We start from the raw sequence: 17,551 nt of genomic DNA on the forward strand, positions 1-17,551 counted from the left end.
CATGCAACAAGAATGCTTCCCCAACCTCCCTTGCAGTCTTTTTCACGGTCCATTCCAGCCACATGGATAGAGATGAACATAAAGAGAGCTATAGCTAGAATTAGTGAGGAATAGGTGAGAATTGAGAAGCCCGAAATCAGTCCAGTTCCTTTTTCTGCCTCCACTCGGATTTGAGTTCCGTTGGAATAGGTTTGGGCTTATTTGTTAAAGTGAAGAGGCAGCTGAGGTTATCGCCACTATACAAATGTTCATGGTTCAGAGTGATGAGCAGCCTTATCTTGATGATATTTATGTGTTCTATTGTAAATATGGGTATCCTGGCTTTCTCATACAAATCCAAAGAGACTTGCAGTGGTAATGTAAAACAATACAATAACTCACAATATAAACACAGTAAAATGTAGTTATAACATACCAGAGCAAGAGTAGGAGAGCTAAACACAGTTTTAAAATGCACTGAGAGAATTTTGAAAGGTTTGCTGGAAAAGCCAGCTTTTCACCAGCCCCCAGAATCTTGGGAGGGAGGGAGCCTACTGATTCTCATGGGGTAGTCAGATGCCATGTTGGTGGTAAAATGTGTCCACAACTATCTGCTGTTCTTCCAAATACATACAAGGGGGTATCCAAAAGTTTTAATTATCACCATGAAATAAAAAACATACAATAGTCACTTGCAGTGGTCAAAGTTAGTTCTTCTCCACGTAGTCTCCCTGCAGAGTCACACATTTTTGCCAGCGTTTCTTCACCTGTTTCAAGCCCTCTTTGTAGAAGTCCTCTGCTTTGCTCGAAAACCACTGTTCCACTTCGAAAATGACATCCTCTCTGTCGTCAAATCGCCGACCACGAAGTGGTTTCTTCATCTCAAGAAAGAGGAAAAAGTCGCTTGGCGCAAGATCAGGCGAATAAGGTGGATGCTGCAAAAGTTCATAGCCTAACCGGTGGGCGGCGACAATGGATGCTTGGGCCATATGGACGGGTGCATTGTCAGCCAGGAGACGGACGCCTTTGCTGATCATGCCATGTGTTACTTACTGGTAACTAATGGAAGTAAAGGTAGCATGGTGGCTTATAAGAAGCCTGTCATTAATGTGCTGTTAGATCTATAGATGCATCAGTATAGCCTCCACATAAATAATCTGGACTTTGTTTCATTATTATTCTGGTACTCTCCCATTCCCATTAAGAAAAGAATTTTAAGAGTGAGTTGGTGGCAGCGAAGTAATCTACTGGAAATACAGAATAATTTTTATGAGGTGCCCACCCAGGCAGCTCAGCAGGGGTGACTCAGCTATCATTTCCCTCTTTCTCGAGATGAAGAAACCACTTCGTGGTCGGCGATTTGACGACAGAGAGGATGTCATTTTCGAAGTGGAACAGTGGTTTTCGAGCAAAGCGGAGGACTTCTACAAAGAGGGCTTGAAACAGGTGAAGAAACACTGGCAAAAATGTGTGACTCTGCAGGGAGACTACGTGGAGAAGAACTAACTTTGACCACTGCAAGTGACTATTGTATGTTTTTTATTTCATGGTGATAATTAAAACTTTTGGATACCCCCTCGTATTATCTTTTCTTTCCCTTCCCGTTGAAATTCCTATGATGGTAGTAACAGGTGTTGAATCTTTCTAAGCCAGTGTACTTCAGTTGCAATATCATGCTAGAGAATTTTGGCTAGAGGCATATTCCCATGGTGGGTGGGGTGAAGAAAGTCAAGACGCATGAGTAGTTTACAATAAAATATGAAATATTGCTCCTTAAGTTGAAATCAGTAGTTTTCAATAGGCATGCAGCCTTTTTAAAAAAAACCAAAAAACAAAAGGTATCTGTTTGGTCAATGACTGTAAATAAATTTACAATTACAATTACAAAAAAAAGGAATGTGAACTGTGCCCAATAAATGAAACAGAAGAATATGCATTTCATGAATCAGTTGGTTTAAAGGCTTCTCACAGAGACACATCCCCTCACCAGGATTTTCAAATTCCAGTGGTTTGAAGCAGTGTTGCATTTTACTACTTGCCTAGTTTTAATTGTTTGATTTTTAATAGTCTTAACCTTTCAAAGAATTTTAATTGTTGTGATATGTTAACCTTTTTATTTGTTGTTTTTATTGTTTTGTTCTAAACTGCCCAGAGACTTGCATTTTGGGCAGCATACAAATATGTTAAATAAATATAGTCACTACTGGAAACCAAAAATTGTGAGCAGGCCAGAAAAAAATTAGTGTGGGTGAATGACTGAGGGGACAGTTGCCTGGGATCCTGGCACGCTGTCAGCCTTTTCCTGGACTTATCTAGACTGCCCAGCTGTTGCTGCTTTCTCTTCTCCTCCCATCCAGCAGCAGTGCAGCTCCAAAGCAACCTGGGGGAATTTAAAGGGCACTTGCTCTCATTCTGGCTATTGCTTAGTTCCCCCTACCCCACATCGCCCAGCGACAAAATGGTTCCTGTGTCCCCTTCTTGTGCTACCTCCCCAAGGGAATGGGGCTGGTAAAAGGAGACTTTCCCATACTCTTCCTGCCCAGCTGTTGCTTGTTCTTCCCATCTACTGTGAACAGTATCAGCATTTCAAATGCTGCTGACGCTGAGGGTTTTTGGGGTGGTTTGTTTTTTTTAAAGAAAACACCCCCAAAGCAGGTAAGGACAAAAGTTTGCAGGGGGTAAGTGTGGGATGATTAATTGCAAGGCTGGTTCATATTTATTAGTAAATGGTATCAAGAAATCACATTTTTGCAGGTCTCCAGTTCAGCATTCCCTCTAACAGGAATTCCCAGATGTTGACTACAACTCCCAGAATCCCTAGCCAAAGGCCATTGCAGCTGGGGATGCTGGGAGTTGTAGTGCTCCAGTTGCAGTGCTGAGAGCAGATCAGTCTATGATACTGTCTGGATAGTGCAATGAAAGTCCTACATTCTTCAGAGCTACAGTCTCTTAATACCATTGACAAAATGAATTTGCCATTTACCTATGTGCTAAAAGTATAATATGATGATAGCTGGACTAATCTATATCTGTACAACTTTATGAATGCCATAGTCTTCCTGTAGCCAGTTTAAGGGGAAAGGGAGAAAAGCAGAAGAAATTTCTAGATCTGGATTGTGATCGGTTGCATTAATAAGGAATGGGTTGTGCGCCTGTGCAGGGACCTCGCGGACCGATTGACTGGCTCCTCGTGCCACCTCCAACTGCCCTGCACGTGGTTTGTGCTTCCGTTATCCCTGGCAGTTGGGGCGTGTCTCTCTGTTTCTATTAGACCACTGTTGCATCTAGACCTTGGACTGTTAGCTCCTTGGTAAAATAAAAATTTGTTGAACTCTTGGTAAAAGACTTCAGAAAGTACTCGGAAAGTGCACTGGATTTTTGACATTGGACTGAAACACGGACACAGCTTAGTAAAATCCTTTAAACAAGAAGACAAAAAACCTGAGTCTCCCCTGGACTTGTCCGGGGGATACATGGTTCGGATTTATCTGTGAACAACCGTAGAACTGTAAAGTGATTTTTCCCTTAAAAGAGCAGAATAAAATGACAATGGCATCCAAGCTGGCAACAAAAACAATGTTTAAATGCTTTACGGAGTGCCGTGCTAAACTACTGCTGACAGACAGCCACAAAGCCTGCTTGCTGTGCCTGGGGGAACAACGTAACCCAGCCACTTGCAAGATTTGCTGCTCCTTCTCAAAGCAGACGCTTAAAAATTGAGTGCTGAGATTGAGGGCAGCACTTTATGATGACGCACTTCGCCCACCGACACCAAGACCTTATGACATCAAGGTCGGTGTTGAGCCCGCTGAGGTTGGTGTCAGGTACAACGACTTATACAGGTCCCACAACTCTATCAGTGGTCTCTGCAAAACAGCAGTTGAAAGCTACCAAAGATCAGGCCTGAGATGGTCGAAAAGAGGCGGCATCGCCACAAGAAGCACAAGCACCTCTCATCTACTGATGAAGAGAGTGAGTCCTCACCTCCTAGGAAAAGGACAAAAAAGGCTCACATGAGAAGTGGAACTCCATCCACAACAGGCTTGCAAACTGAAGCGGTGGAGTGGGATTCCACGGCACATATCACACCAGTGCCTTGGGTACAATTATCACCAAAGGCACCGACAACTATATTACAGATGGCAACTTCAGTAAAATCCCCGTTGACATTGATGTTGACATCGGTGCCGATATCTGTTAGAGTCCAGTGAGAGTACGCCCTCGGGCTTGACTCTGCAGGGCTTCTCGAGTCTTGAGGTTGAGCACGCTACCAAAGACATGGTGCATCCGATACCAAAAAACTCCCTCAGTGTTGCCATGAGGACACAGCCGTCGAACCCAATACGCTATGTTTGTGCGCCCTGGCACAACCTATGCACCATATACGACAGCCCAAGGTTTATCTTCTCCTGAAGGGCCTAGCCAGATCACGCATAGCTTTGGTTTTCGGCATAACCCGCCTGTAATTTACCCTGTTGACTATGCAGAATATAAGATCTGGAAGACCCAGCAGGAAGCTCTGCGTCAGCAAGTAGCACTGCAAGCACCACCATTACTTAATGACCCAGTGAGGGTTGTCCAGGTGACAACCATAGCAAGCCAAACACATGCAACGATTGACCATCCTGTCAAACACTTGAGGCAACAACCAGACTTGCCTGCAAGACCTAAAGGAATGCCTGCTGGAAAGACACCTCCTAACCTACCTGACAACTCACCAGCGGGGGCCATCTAAGGAAGGTGACAATGAAACCTCTTATGCATCAGATTCAGAGGAGGAGAGCATTGCTGAGTCAGGCCCTATTGAGCCTGATCCTCCCATAGAGGTTGCACCTAAGACTTCTATCTCTCCAACAGACGAACTTAAAGCATATCAAGCGTAGATAAGGGAGATAACGTGTAGGAAAGGCAGAGGCTTTAGGACTGGAACGGAAGCTGCCAGAGTTGGATCTGAAGGATCCTGTCTACAACATGATGGCAAGTTGTCACACCCAGTGTCTCTTCCCATGCTTCCTGCAATCACTAAGGCTGCTCAGTCAGTATGGGAAGTGCTACAAATGTCTACGGCCACATCAAGAAAGCTGGAAGGGTTGTATTGGATACAGGAGGAGGAAAACACCTACCTCATGAAATAGCCAGTGCCAAACTCTGTTGTTGTATAATGTGTGTCCTCTGGAGGTGGACAACGCCACACCACTCCTGCTGAGAAAGAGGGGGAGAAGCCTGACGTTTTGGGTTGCAAAATTTATGCCACTTCTAGCCTAGCAATAAAAATAGCGAACTACTCTGCATGTCTAGCAAGACATGGGCACCATCTCTGGGATGTCCTTTTTCTGGACTCAACAGTAATGTCCCCTACAGTTACAAGATAAATTTGCACAAATGTATGAGAAAGCAACTGTGGTAACCAGAAACAGAGTTGAGGGCGATGACCACGGCAGTGACCTTGTGCCACCATGCATGGCTAAGGTCCACGAACCTACAGCAGGAAATGAAGGACAAGATAGAACACTTACCTTACGATGGGAAAGGACTGTTTGCAGATTGCACAGATAGTTCCATGGAATTCTGGAAAATATAAAAATTCACTGCAAAGTCATTCATGGCATTGACGAGCTCAATAAGTCAGTCAGCCCGCAATCGCAAGTACAGAAGGCAGCAACATCGCCCTTCTTATAGGCAAGAGAAAAGAGATTTTAGGAGGCAGTATAGGCCATTCCAACGAAACAAGCCCTATGGGCAAAGACCAAAAGGCCAGAAACAAGGCAGAGAGCAAACCAAGCAGTCTCTTTGATGGCCAGGTCAATCCACTGCATGAACACACTGCATGGCAAGTTTCATCGCCCAAGGCTCCAAACATCAGCCTTTTGATTGCCAGCATATCCATCAAGCTGGCAAGCCATGCTCAAGCATGGCACAACATAACATCAGACCAGTGGATTTTAAAAATTATACGGTCTAGTTACGCAGTAGAGTTCGAAGCTTTGCCTCTGTTTCAGGGGGTGAAGTTCACCAGACCAATCCCAGTTCTACAGGAAGAAGTGCAAGCATTGCTGCAGAAACAGGCAATCGTGCATGTTCGGTGGGTGGACAGGATGTCGGGTTTCTACTCCCGTTTATATCCAAATCCCCAAGAAAGATGGGGGGATATGGGTGATAAGGGACCTGAGAGAATTGAATCGATTCATAGACACTTGAAAGTTCCAGATGATTACCCTACAGGGAATCTTGCATTTCCTTGCCAAAGAAGAATGGGCAGTGACCCTAGACCTGAAGGACACTTATTTCCATGTAGGAATATGCGAGAAGCATCACAAATATCTGCGGTTCATGGTTGGCAATACAGCGTACCAATATGTGGTTTTGCCGTTTGGCCTATCCACTGTGCCATGAATATCCACAAAGGTCATGGCAATGGTAGTGGCATACTTAAGAATGGAAGGGATAGTGATTTATCCCTATTTGGATGACTGGCTTGTGGTCAACAACAACAAAGAAAAGTTAGTTTCGCAGAGCAAGTTCGTGTTGTGTCTCCTACAAGACTTGAGCATCAATGTGAATTGGAAAAAGTCAAACTTGGTGCCACAAAAACAAATAAGTTACATAGGGAGAACTGGATATGCAAGCCAAGAGGGCTTACTTGCCAGAGTCCAGGTACCTGCAGATCAAAGACCTGATACACTTGTTCACCAGAGTACCACAACAGCCTGCGGAGGCCATACAAAGGCTGCTGGGGTTGATGGCATCTTACAGCTCGACTGTGTGCAACACCTGCCTACATATGAGAGTGCTGCAAATGTGGTACCTGCGGAACTTCCACCCAAATCAGGGCAAGCAGAGGAAGGTCCTCACTTTGCCAAAGGGTGGGTTGGTGGCACTGAAGTGGTGGACAGTGAGCACCTATTTAATGTCAGGAATGCCATTCCAGCCCCAGGTCCCCACGCATTGGGTGACAACAGACGCTTCCCTCTGGTGTTGGGGGGCTCATTGTGACTGCCACCAGGTACAAGGACAATGGTCCAAATCTCAAAGGAAAAGACAAAAACTATCTCAAAATTCTGGCTGTGTTGAAGGCTTTCAGGCCGCAATTGCAAGGCTCTAGTGCAAATCCACTTGGACAATACCACGGCGATAGCTTACCTGAACAAGCAGGGAGGGACAGTGTCCTGCTCCCTTTGCCTACTGAGTCAGCAATTGTGGACTTGGTGTGTGGCTCAAAGCATCACCCCATCTTTAATACACATAAAGAGAGAGGACAATGTGCAAGCAGACGAACTCAGTCGAACGTTGCTGAAGAACCACAGCCATGAATGGGAACTGAACAAGACCTATCTACATGTAGTATTCACCAAGTGGGGTTGGCCAACAATAGATTTGTTTGCAACTGCTGCGAACAAAAAATGTCAAATACTGTGCACATGGAGCACATGGCAAGAATTCTCTGGGTGATGCGTTCCAGAATCTATGAACCAAAGGGCACTTCTATCTATTCTCTCCACAGCCTCTAATAATGTGGGTGGTCTCTCAAATGCTCATGGATGCCACAAAGGGAAGTCTGATAACGCCTTGGTGGCCCAGACAGCCGTGGTTTGTTCCCTTACTGAGGCTGTCAAAGGGGAAATGCCACAGGTATCCAAATCGACCAGACTTGCTGAGTCAAAGCCAGGGAATGATCCAACACCTACAACTCGAAACATTAAAACTAACCACGTGATGAGTCAGTTATTAGACAAAATACTACTTAATAATAGAAGACGCTCTACAGGACGTAACTATAATAATAGTAAGTGGAGGAGATTCAAGTTTTATGCAAAACGACAGAGTCTTCCCTAGGAAGGCTACAATCAGACAAATCCTCCTCTGTATGACAACACTGAAGATGTCAGGCTTGGCACAACATAACACCAGACCAGTGGGATTTAAAGATTAAAGATCTAGTTACGCAGTAGAGTTCAAAGCTTTGCCTCCGTTTCAGGGGGTGAAGTTCACCAGACCAATCCCAGTTCTACAGGAAGAAGTACAAGCATTGCTGCAGGAACAGGCTCAGAGTCCACTTGGCTGTGATATCTTCAGAACACATGGGCGGGGGAGGTACAACAATATTTTCCCATCCTAAAAGCAAAAAATTTCTCAAGGGGTTAAACAACTTGTACCCACCAATAAAGAAGCCACTGCAACAATGGGACCTGACTCTGGTGCTAAATGCCCTGTTGAAGCAGCCGTTTGAGGTCTTTGCTAATGCCACATTAAGGTATAAAACATTAAAGACAGTGTTCTTAGTGGCAATTACAGCAGCATGCAGAACTAGTGAACTGACAGCTCTTCGGGCAGATCAACCGTACGCTCAAATTTACCCATATAAGGTCCTGATGCGCCTAGACCCACGCTTTAGACCAACGATAGTCACAGACTTCCATATAAATGAAGATCTAGTACTACCGGCCTTCTTCCAAGATCCGGAGTCGCAATTAGAGAAATCCATGCATACCTTAGATGTACAGCAGGCTCTACTACACTATCTGGAGGCTACGAAAAGCATACAAAGAACAATAAGGCTTTTCATGCTCTATAAAGGGAAGTCCATGGGCAAGCCAGTCTCAAGGCCTCCAAGTACCATCAGAGCCCACTCCACGATGGTGTACACATCTTCAGCTGCTAATCTTGCAGGAGTATCAATGTTTGAAATCTGTAAAGCGGCAACATGGTCTAGACTCCAGCCATTTATAAAGCATTATGCACTGGACCTACATCAGTCTAGAGAGCGAACATTTGAGTGGAGTGTCCTTAAGCAAGTCCTGCCTTGATGACCCACCACCAGTAAGGCAGCTGGCTAATCACCCATTCCTTATGCATGCAACGAATTATGATCCAGATAAACAGGTTGCTCACCTGTAACAGATGATCTGGAGGTGATCCGTTGTATTCATAAAACCTGCCTAGTCCTCCCCTCCCCGCAAAGGTCATGGCAGGACACGAGATTGAATCAAAATAGAGATAATCAACGATTGGTGGTCTACAGAAACTGAGAAAGACATGCCCCAACTGCCAGGGATAATGGAAGCACGAACCACCTGCAGGGCAGTTGGAGGCGGCATGAGGAGCTAGTCAATCGGTCTGCGAGGTCCCTGCACAGGTGCAGAACCCATTCTTTATTAATACAACAGGTCACCTCCGGATCATCAGTTACAGGTGAGCAACCTGTTTTTCCATACGTGTGATCTGCTTGGCTGGATTCTGTGTAGATCGTTGGACAGAGCAGTGGTGTCCACCATGCAATGAGCAGGAAAAACTGGTGGGCACTGGTTACTGTGTTGCCTATCCCATGGTGTGATGGTGAGAAAGGCTTTGAAAGGGAGACCATAAATGGTTGTACATTACAAGTTGTTCATAACTGATAAAGAATGTTTGCCAGCACAGCAATAAGAAGTGAGAAGGAAACCTTTCAGAAACTGAAACTGGGTTAGGGAGGCTTCTAAATGTAACAGAACTGTGCTATACAGCATACCATTTATTAAAATAATTAGATACTGTTTTAATTGTTTGATGATTTTTTAATAGTTTTAACATTTTAAATTGTAATGTGTTAACCTTTTAATTTGTTGTTTTTGTTGTTTTGTTGTAAACCGCCCAGATACTTGTGTTTTGAGTGGTATACAAATATGTTAAATAATAAAATAATAAATAAACCTATAAGATGAAGTGGACACCTACTGGCTTATGATGATGCATTTTTCAATTTCAAGAGTTATGTAGCATCGTTTATGCCTAAAACATTCATATTTAGTTTAAATTGCGAGAAAACGTGCATGTATTTGTAGCTAATCCTTGTAAAATGTACGTGTTCGTTTCTTCTTAGCAAGCAGATCTGATTTCCCTTGGGAAGGTAGTGTTGGCTTTGGCTTGCAATTCTTTGGCAGGAATTCAGAGAGAGAATTTGCAGAAAGCCATGGAACTGGTGACAATCAACTATTCCTCTGATTTGAAGAATCTTATTTTGTAAGTTATTTTGAAATGACTGGTTAAAAAAAAAATAGATTAAAATGGTAGTGATCAATTGCACAGTATGTATGCTTCATCCAAATTGTCAAATTCAAGTGTGCTTATAAAACATTCTGCAGATCATCCCAGAAAGTTTCTTCATGATATCCTTCAATATGATTACTTTGGCATCAGAATAACATCTCGTATAACAGACGGTGATAGGAATTCTCTTCATTCAATGCTGAAAATGCCTAAGTTGAAAACATGTTTTCAGTATGAAACACAAGCATTTCTATGACATTTTTTGTGTGTAAATTTTACTTCTCTGTATCTACGTACAGTTTCTCTGAAAGGGAGACATATTCTGGTCATCCTTTCACACTCCTTAGTGGTGATATTGGAAGATGTTAACTTAAAATTTGATGTTTCGTATAGCATTATATTAATGAAATAGTTCAAAGAAGAAACTTCAAAACAAGAATCAGAGATGGCAGAATGGTACATGTATGTGTTGCCTTAAAAAACTGTTGCATGATGCTGAATATAGATTTCAAACTAGGGATAACAAGTTGTCTTCATGGCAGATTAAAGATGCCCACAAAAACAGTGGGCTGCATCCAGACCTGTTGGGCTAGCACCAAAATCAATAAGACAAGTTAATTACTGAAAATTTTAAGTCCTGTTTAATATCAGTGGGACTTGGTCACCATAGTCTGGATGTTTCCCAGTGATTAAGCTCAGTCACTCAAATTTAATTATGAAATAGTGCTTTGCTCCATATTTTTATATTATAGTTTTACAAAATAAGTTTTTTCAGCAAGAGCCTAACTGCAAGGGAAAGGATTTTGAAGTATCTCTTTAAAAATGGTTTTGATAGGTATTTGCTGACTGACCAAAACAGGCTTCGAAGTGTAAATGATATCATGCCTATGATTGGTGCCAGATTCTATACTCAGTTGGATGCTGCCCAAATGAGAAATGATGTCATAGAAGAAGACCTTGCAAAGGTAGATTCTCTCAAGTTATGCCTTTGTAAATAAGGCAAAGCCGTTTACTTGATACAAAGAAAATGGTATACATTGCTTGAAGATTGTATGCATATCTTGTACTGCATGTATATGCTTTGGGAAGCTGTGATTGGTGGCAGGTTCCCAAAGATTGTACATGTGACAAGGTAAAATATGTGTCATCTTGTATAGTTGGAACAGCTGATTAGTGGATTTCCACAAGTTTCATGAAGACATAAATGTATTTAGTTGGCATATACAAGTGCCAGACTTCAGTATAAAACTTCCAGGGCAGTGCACACACTAAAACAATAAAATACAGATATGGTGAAACTCAATTTTAAAAATCAGAGACCAGCAGAACAATGATGCAGCCTAGACAGCCTCAGGATATTGAGGTCCTCCAGAACCACAAGTCTGGGCGATTGCAATACCACATTTCAGACCACCTGTATGTATGAACTCAGGCAGGGAGACTATAAGATTTCAGTGGGGTTGGTACGCTAATGGAATCCTCAGTTTATCCAAATTACCTGACATAGGGTACAAACACAAGAACCCTGGAGACCCCAGTGCCCATTCACATGCCTTCACTGTGATGCAAACACACAAGATATGATTTAGTTCTGTTAACATGAGGTTGGACAACTTGCCCATGTTTGTCTTCAGGTATTTTATTTATTAAAGGAATCTGTATCTTACCTTTCCACAAAAGTGTCCAACGCAGTTCACAATAAAATATCTCACACATTTTAAAGCAATGCAGCTAAGAGGATCTGGGAAGTATGATGGAAAGCTGCGTCCAGTGTTGTAGCCTTCTGCAAATGAAGGAAGATACTACTTATATAAAAAGTTTGAACGTATCAGTTTTCTTCAAGGGAACCTGCATTGAAGTATCTCTTCGCTCCTTACTAGTGTAGTTTGTCTCCATTGATTATCCTTAGCAGAAGCCTGGTTTCTGGATTAGTCTTTCTGGAGGTAAAATGAAAGCGAATATCTTCTTGCTTTGCCAAGGCAGAAAACAGAGTATAGAGTAACTGACTCAGCAACTACTTAGCAAAAGGAACCGAAGAGCCATTGTCAGAAACAAACATAGATCATTCTTGTAGGTGTTCAAGTTATATCAAGTTTTATGCCCCTCTCTGTTACATTTTTACGTGCATTACCGCCCCATGTTTTATTTTGCCTTTTAAAAATCTTTTCTTCTAGGAGGTTCAAAATGGAAGGCTATTTCGGCTTCTTGCAAAACTGGGAACAATCAATGAGAGGCCAGAGTAAGGAATTCAGCATTTTCTGCATTTGTGTTATATAAAGGGGCACTGCAAAGAGAGAGGGTCAGAATCGTCCCATGTCTAACAATGGACTTGCAAACTATAGAAGCCTCTGAAAGATGAGCCAGGCTACTCTGTAGTGTGCAGACCAGAACTTACTTGTATATGAACATGTATTGTTTATAGTCTAGACAGTTAATAGCAGCATTCTGGTTTGAGGCTTATCAGAAGGCAGAGAATAATTAATGCAAGGCGACATTTTCATAGAAGAAATTACTGTTCCATAATCTGGTATCTTTGCAAGACTTAAAACTTAATTTTAAAGCTCTAAACTACTAGTGCATTTTTGGGAAGGTCTTTCAGTTTTTTCTCCCAACAGCAGCCAATATCTTCCAAGTGCATAGAGTGCTACAGTGCCCATTCTGGAGGCTGGGAACAGTAAATGATATTTGTAGAGATTGCATTCTCCTGGACACTGTAAGTCTGACCTCAAGAACTGATGATACCAATTGTAAAATAAAGCAATACATTGTTTCATACCAAGTGATGAATGTACAACATAGCATCCAGCACCACGGCGAGTTAGCCTATAGCATTTTAAACCCTGAAAAAGTACAAAACTGAAGGATTACTTGTTGCTTCTTTTTAAAAATAAAATTGTTTATTGGGGGAAGTTGCTAAGTAACAAACATCTTTGGATAATATGCCTGAAATGTTTATGAACTTATAATTTTAATAAGATACATGAAAATTCTGTTTTACAATAGATTTCAGAAAGACCCAACGTGGTCAGAAACTGGAGACAGATATCTTCTGAAGCTCTTTAGGGATCATCTTTTCCATCAGGTGACAGAAGCGGGTACTCCCTGGATAGACCTCAGTCACATTATCTCTTGTCTTAACAAGGTAAACTAAAATGACTGCATGTTTCATCCTTTGCAGATTGATTCCTTTACATTTGTTGTCTTTCCTCCTCACTACTTTAATAGGAGTTCAATCAAGATATCTCTTAAAGGTGACATATTTCTCAATTTGGCCTTTAAGCTGTGGCTGCAGGTGAAGTACAGGATGTGCACAATGATCTCATACAAGTCAGTGGTGCATTCTGGTGACTTGGTTGCATCAAAAGTCAAGTCACAAAAGTCTTGGCTGCATCAAAAGTCACATGAAGCATGCTGTCTTGCTGCCGTTTAGATATCACGAGTGTTAAATGGTATCTCTCCACATTTAAACTGAGGAGCCCATTATGAGGTGGTATGAAGTGGGCTGTTCCCCTAGTTTAGACTTAAGGAGCAATACTCTCTATGCAGAAAGCCCAGAGCCATCCCACTTTTCCCTCCTCCTTTGGCTTAAAGCTGGTTGAATTGTGCTGTTTCTGAAGTGGCACAGTCTGCTATGATGGCTTTCTTGTACAAAAGCTCCCCTGTATCAAAACAATTCCTGCATATGGAAAGCAAAGAAAGGGTGTAAGCTTTCTGCATATTGGGGGATTTTGACTTGAGCGAACTTTCAGATAAGCAATCAGCTTTGACCTGCTGTTTCAGATTCTTCTCAGCTTTCAGAAAACTATAGATTAAAATTCTCCTCTCCATTATTGGAGCCTGACTTGCTTGTCCCCTCCCCCCACTAATAATAATAGTAATAGTAATAGTAAGTTGCTTTATAATGTGTTGGACCTGGCTTGTGGATTTCCCATCAATATGATGGGAAATCACAGTATTAACGGGGATGATGTGAGAATGAATAAGAGAAACCCAACCCTTCTGCATGTGTAAAATGCTAAAGAAGTGATTGATGATAATGTCAAATCCTGTAACATGAATATGCATGAAGCTTCTGCGCTTTGATTTCAGCTAGATGCTGGTGTGCCAGAAAAAATAAGCCTCATTTCCAGAGATGAGAAGAGTGTACTTGTGGTAACGTATAGTGACCTAAAACACTGCTTTGAAAATACTTTTCAAGAACTGATTGCAGCTGCAAACGGCCAGTTGTAGTATTTGTCGAAAGCATGCAGGACATTGCTGAGGAGTGTAACCAATAGCAAATTGCACTACAGCTGAATTGTCGTCATCTCATTTCACATTTCGGGAAACAAACAGCAGGAGATGTTGCACTTCAGTCAGGTACACTGTTACTTGAAGGGAAGAATGTTTTTGCTTACCCTTGAGCTCTGGTTGCCATTGGAGGCTTTATCTGTGAAGAATTTATTTTTTAAAAAGGAACACATCAGGGGCATAATGTTCCTGCTTTTATTTTTTCCACTCGTATATGCACTAATTTTAATTTTTTTAAAGACTTTCTGATCTCTGATATTTTGCCACATTGGATACTTACTAAGGGAATCTCTTTGCAAGGACATTTCCGGGATAATCTTTTTTTGCCACTGAGTATACTGCGGATTTTATTCGTTTTGATATTATTTGCACCCCAGAGTACTATAAAGGACCAGATGAATAATTTCATAGAAATTGTGTTCTGTAAATTACAGTGTAGCTTGTAACCTCTGTAAAAGTGTGTTGTATGCCACCCACTGTTAGTTAACCAATCAAAACCAGAAGACGCATATTTTTTTAAAAGAAAACAAAATCAAGTAAGGTATCATAAAAACATCAAATGTAACCCTCTCCTCCTTTATCTGGTTGAAGTTTTGTCTAAGCAAAATAGCACCATTTTAAGATGACAAAGCATCTGTAACTCCAGGAGCATGTCCAAATTGCTCTAATCACAACCAGCGCCTTTTAAATAAAATAACTGTTTGTATATTTTCCTGCCAGTCAGATGCATTTACATTTATGCAATTTTTAATAGAATTTTTTTTAAAAAAAACTTGTGTCACAAGCCTGAAGCTTCAGGAGTGTATTCCTTTTAAGTTACTTACAGTATAATTTTTTTTGTATAAAGTTCTGTTCTTTGAACCACAGCTTTATTATGGTACTTTACACTGGATACAGATACAAAGACACTGTTCAGAAGATTGACTACACACAGCAGTTGTCTGGCATTGAGAGCTTTTGAAGTTTTTATAGCCTGATTCTGGAGGAATGTTGGTCTGCTGTGCCTTTGCAGTCACTGCTTAGCCCAAAGTAATATTACTTTTGATGATACTAGAGACACGGATATTCAGTCTTCAAGTCTGAAAAAAAATTAACTCTCTGATATTGGACCCACAGTTGTCTGCACGCTTGGGTATTCAATGGAATTTGTAGTAGAACACCTACACTTTCATACTGAAGACTGCCAAATAAGTAGGATTCCCCACCCCCTTTTTAAAGCAGTAGTGAAGACTGTGCACGCGTGCGTGCATGTGTGTACATATATATCTGCATCCTTCTCCCAGCACTGAATGTTTTAATAGCACTGGGTGCTCACCATGAAGAAAATTTATGGAAACTTTCTCCAGAAGGTCAGAACTGATTCAGAGCACTTGCCACTGATGTTACTGATGTCCATTTTGTTAATTCTCAATATTTGTAACTTCAGAGAAATTTTTAATTCTGTCCAGTTTTATAAGCTTTAATGATGACACTCCTCCTTTAGATTTGCCTCAAGGAAAGCAACTCTCTTCATAGTGGAGGCTGTTGAAGACTAACGGCACCCTTGACACCTTTAAGGAAACGTGGAGCCTGCAAATAGTAGCAACAGTTGATGAGCTTAAATAAATAAAATCAGTTGTTTAATCTGGACATGTTTTAAAAAGGAATATAATGTTTAATATTCAGAAAATAACAGTTGCCATAATATTGTTCTTTTTTAATGTCAAAAGGAGCAGAGACTTTGAGATACGAACATGGCAAACCAGTCTTTTATCATTAGCTCATGTATTTGAGGAAGAGCAGCTGTCTTTTTATATGTTTTTGAAAAATCATATTGTAATTCTTTTGTACAAAAAAAGTAGTACTTGTATTCTAGAAGAAATATTGAATGCTTAATTTATAAGAGGGCTGAGGCTTTTTTCTTTTTCCCAGTATTTTCTTTAAAAATGAAAGGGGATCATCTCTTCAGTTGTGGGAATTGGGAACCTTTGACAGATTATTTTGTGGACCAATATTTTGGGGAAAGCAAAGGCAGGGGTAACGTAGGGCTTCGATCTCATCCTCACTTATACCAGCAAAATCCACCTCTTTCCACGAGTTGCGTTTTGCAAACTTGTGACATTACATCAGTGCCCATTGCTTTAGCCCTAGTAATCTCAGGACTTGGTTTAAAGTAAAATAAATACATATAAAAAGTAGAAAGCCAATAAGTTTCCATAAGTAAATGCCATCCAGGAAATATTTGCTGTCGGGTAATGTATAGAACAATGTGGATTTTTTTGTTTGTTTTTTTGGTCCATGTTTTTTCTGCTTTGGTGTTTTTTGGGGGAGAGCACTCAGATCCAATATAATTCCATTTGGAAGGCTGTCCAGCAATCAGCATGTTCCATTCATAGGAAGAGTTACATGTATAATCCCTAAAAACAGAGAAATAATTTTTTAAAAACCTCTCAAGGCATACATCTCTATATGGGGGAATAATTTTGACCTTCCTATCTTTACAGTTGAAAGCACAGAAAGGACAACCTTTTAAAATCATGTGATGTTTTTCATTAAAATGTTCCTATCTGGTTTAGATTGCTGCTTTTGGTTTTTTGTTTTGCTACACTGTAAATACTTTGGGGGTACATAATGTATTTTAATTTTGCCCTTGTTCCAGTAAACAATTTAGATGTGAACAGCTTCCCCTAAAAAGCACCAGTATGTTACATTATGATGTCATGATCCCACTATGTGTTACCTTTTTAATCCTGTTTTTCATTCTTTTCATGTGTACAGCAGTATTTTTAATAAAGAATACCAGAAATAACATAGCCTTCTTTTGAGCATGTGAAGTATTGTAGATCCTCAAGTTGACTGAAACTGCATTGCATTATGGGGTTGCTGTTTTCATCTTCTCTTACTCCGCCAGTGATTCTTCCACAGGGATTGGAACAGTTTGTATCTCTCAAGTGACGTTTAACATGACTGAAAAATCACATAGCCTATGCCATGTACAGATACAACAGAGACTAAAAAGAACAGTGCTATACACTTCCTGCATATGTGCAAGCTGTGGAATCTTTCTGGTTGTTACCAACTGAGTTCAAACTCGGAGCCCAGACTCTGAAAAAACAATCACATTTTGAATTTAGTTTGAGTTCCCTTGTCAATTAAAACGTGTTTTTAAAATGTGTTCCTTAGGAAACTATACACAAGTTATATTGAGTTTTCATTGCCCAGATTTATTTGATTTGAACTGTTGACCACAAAAATAACTTTAAAACATTATGAAGGCCTT

General features: G+C 41.1%; 1 protein-coding gene across 13 annotated transcripts in view; it reads left to right on the forward strand.

The window, feature by feature from the left end:
* The window catches only part of PAN3 (poly(A) specific ribonuclease subunit PAN3), a 111,540-nt gene extending 94,456 nt beyond the window's left edge, over positions 1-17,084 (forward strand). For 11 of the 13 annotated variants that reach the window (XM_053305715.1, XM_053305717.1, XM_053305713.1 and 8 more), the window contains 5 exons: positions 9,836-9,975; positions 10,838-10,967; positions 12,177-12,241; positions 13,006-13,144; positions 14,092-17,084. In XM_053305715.1, coding sequence (XP_053161690.1) covers positions 9,836-9,975; positions 10,838-10,967; positions 12,177-12,241; positions 13,006-13,144; positions 14,092-14,232 — 615 coding nt within the window. In that variant the 3' untranslated portion in view covers positions 14,233-17,084. Of the gene's footprint in view, positions 1-9,835; positions 9,976-10,837; positions 10,968-12,176; positions 12,242-12,617; positions 13,145-14,091 lie in introns of those variants that run through there. The other 2 variants (XR_008318811.1, XM_053305712.1) reach the window with 2 other exon arrangements.
* The last annotated feature ends 467 nt before the right edge of the window (positions 17,085-17,551 follow it).

The sequence above is a fragment of the Hemicordylus capensis genome, chromosome 3 (assembly GCF_027244095.1).
Source record: "Hemicordylus capensis ecotype Gifberg chromosome 3, rHemCap1.1.pri, whole genome shotgun sequence".
Classification (NCBI taxonomy): domain Eukaryota; kingdom Metazoa; phylum Chordata; class Lepidosauria; order Squamata; family Cordylidae; genus Hemicordylus; species Hemicordylus capensis.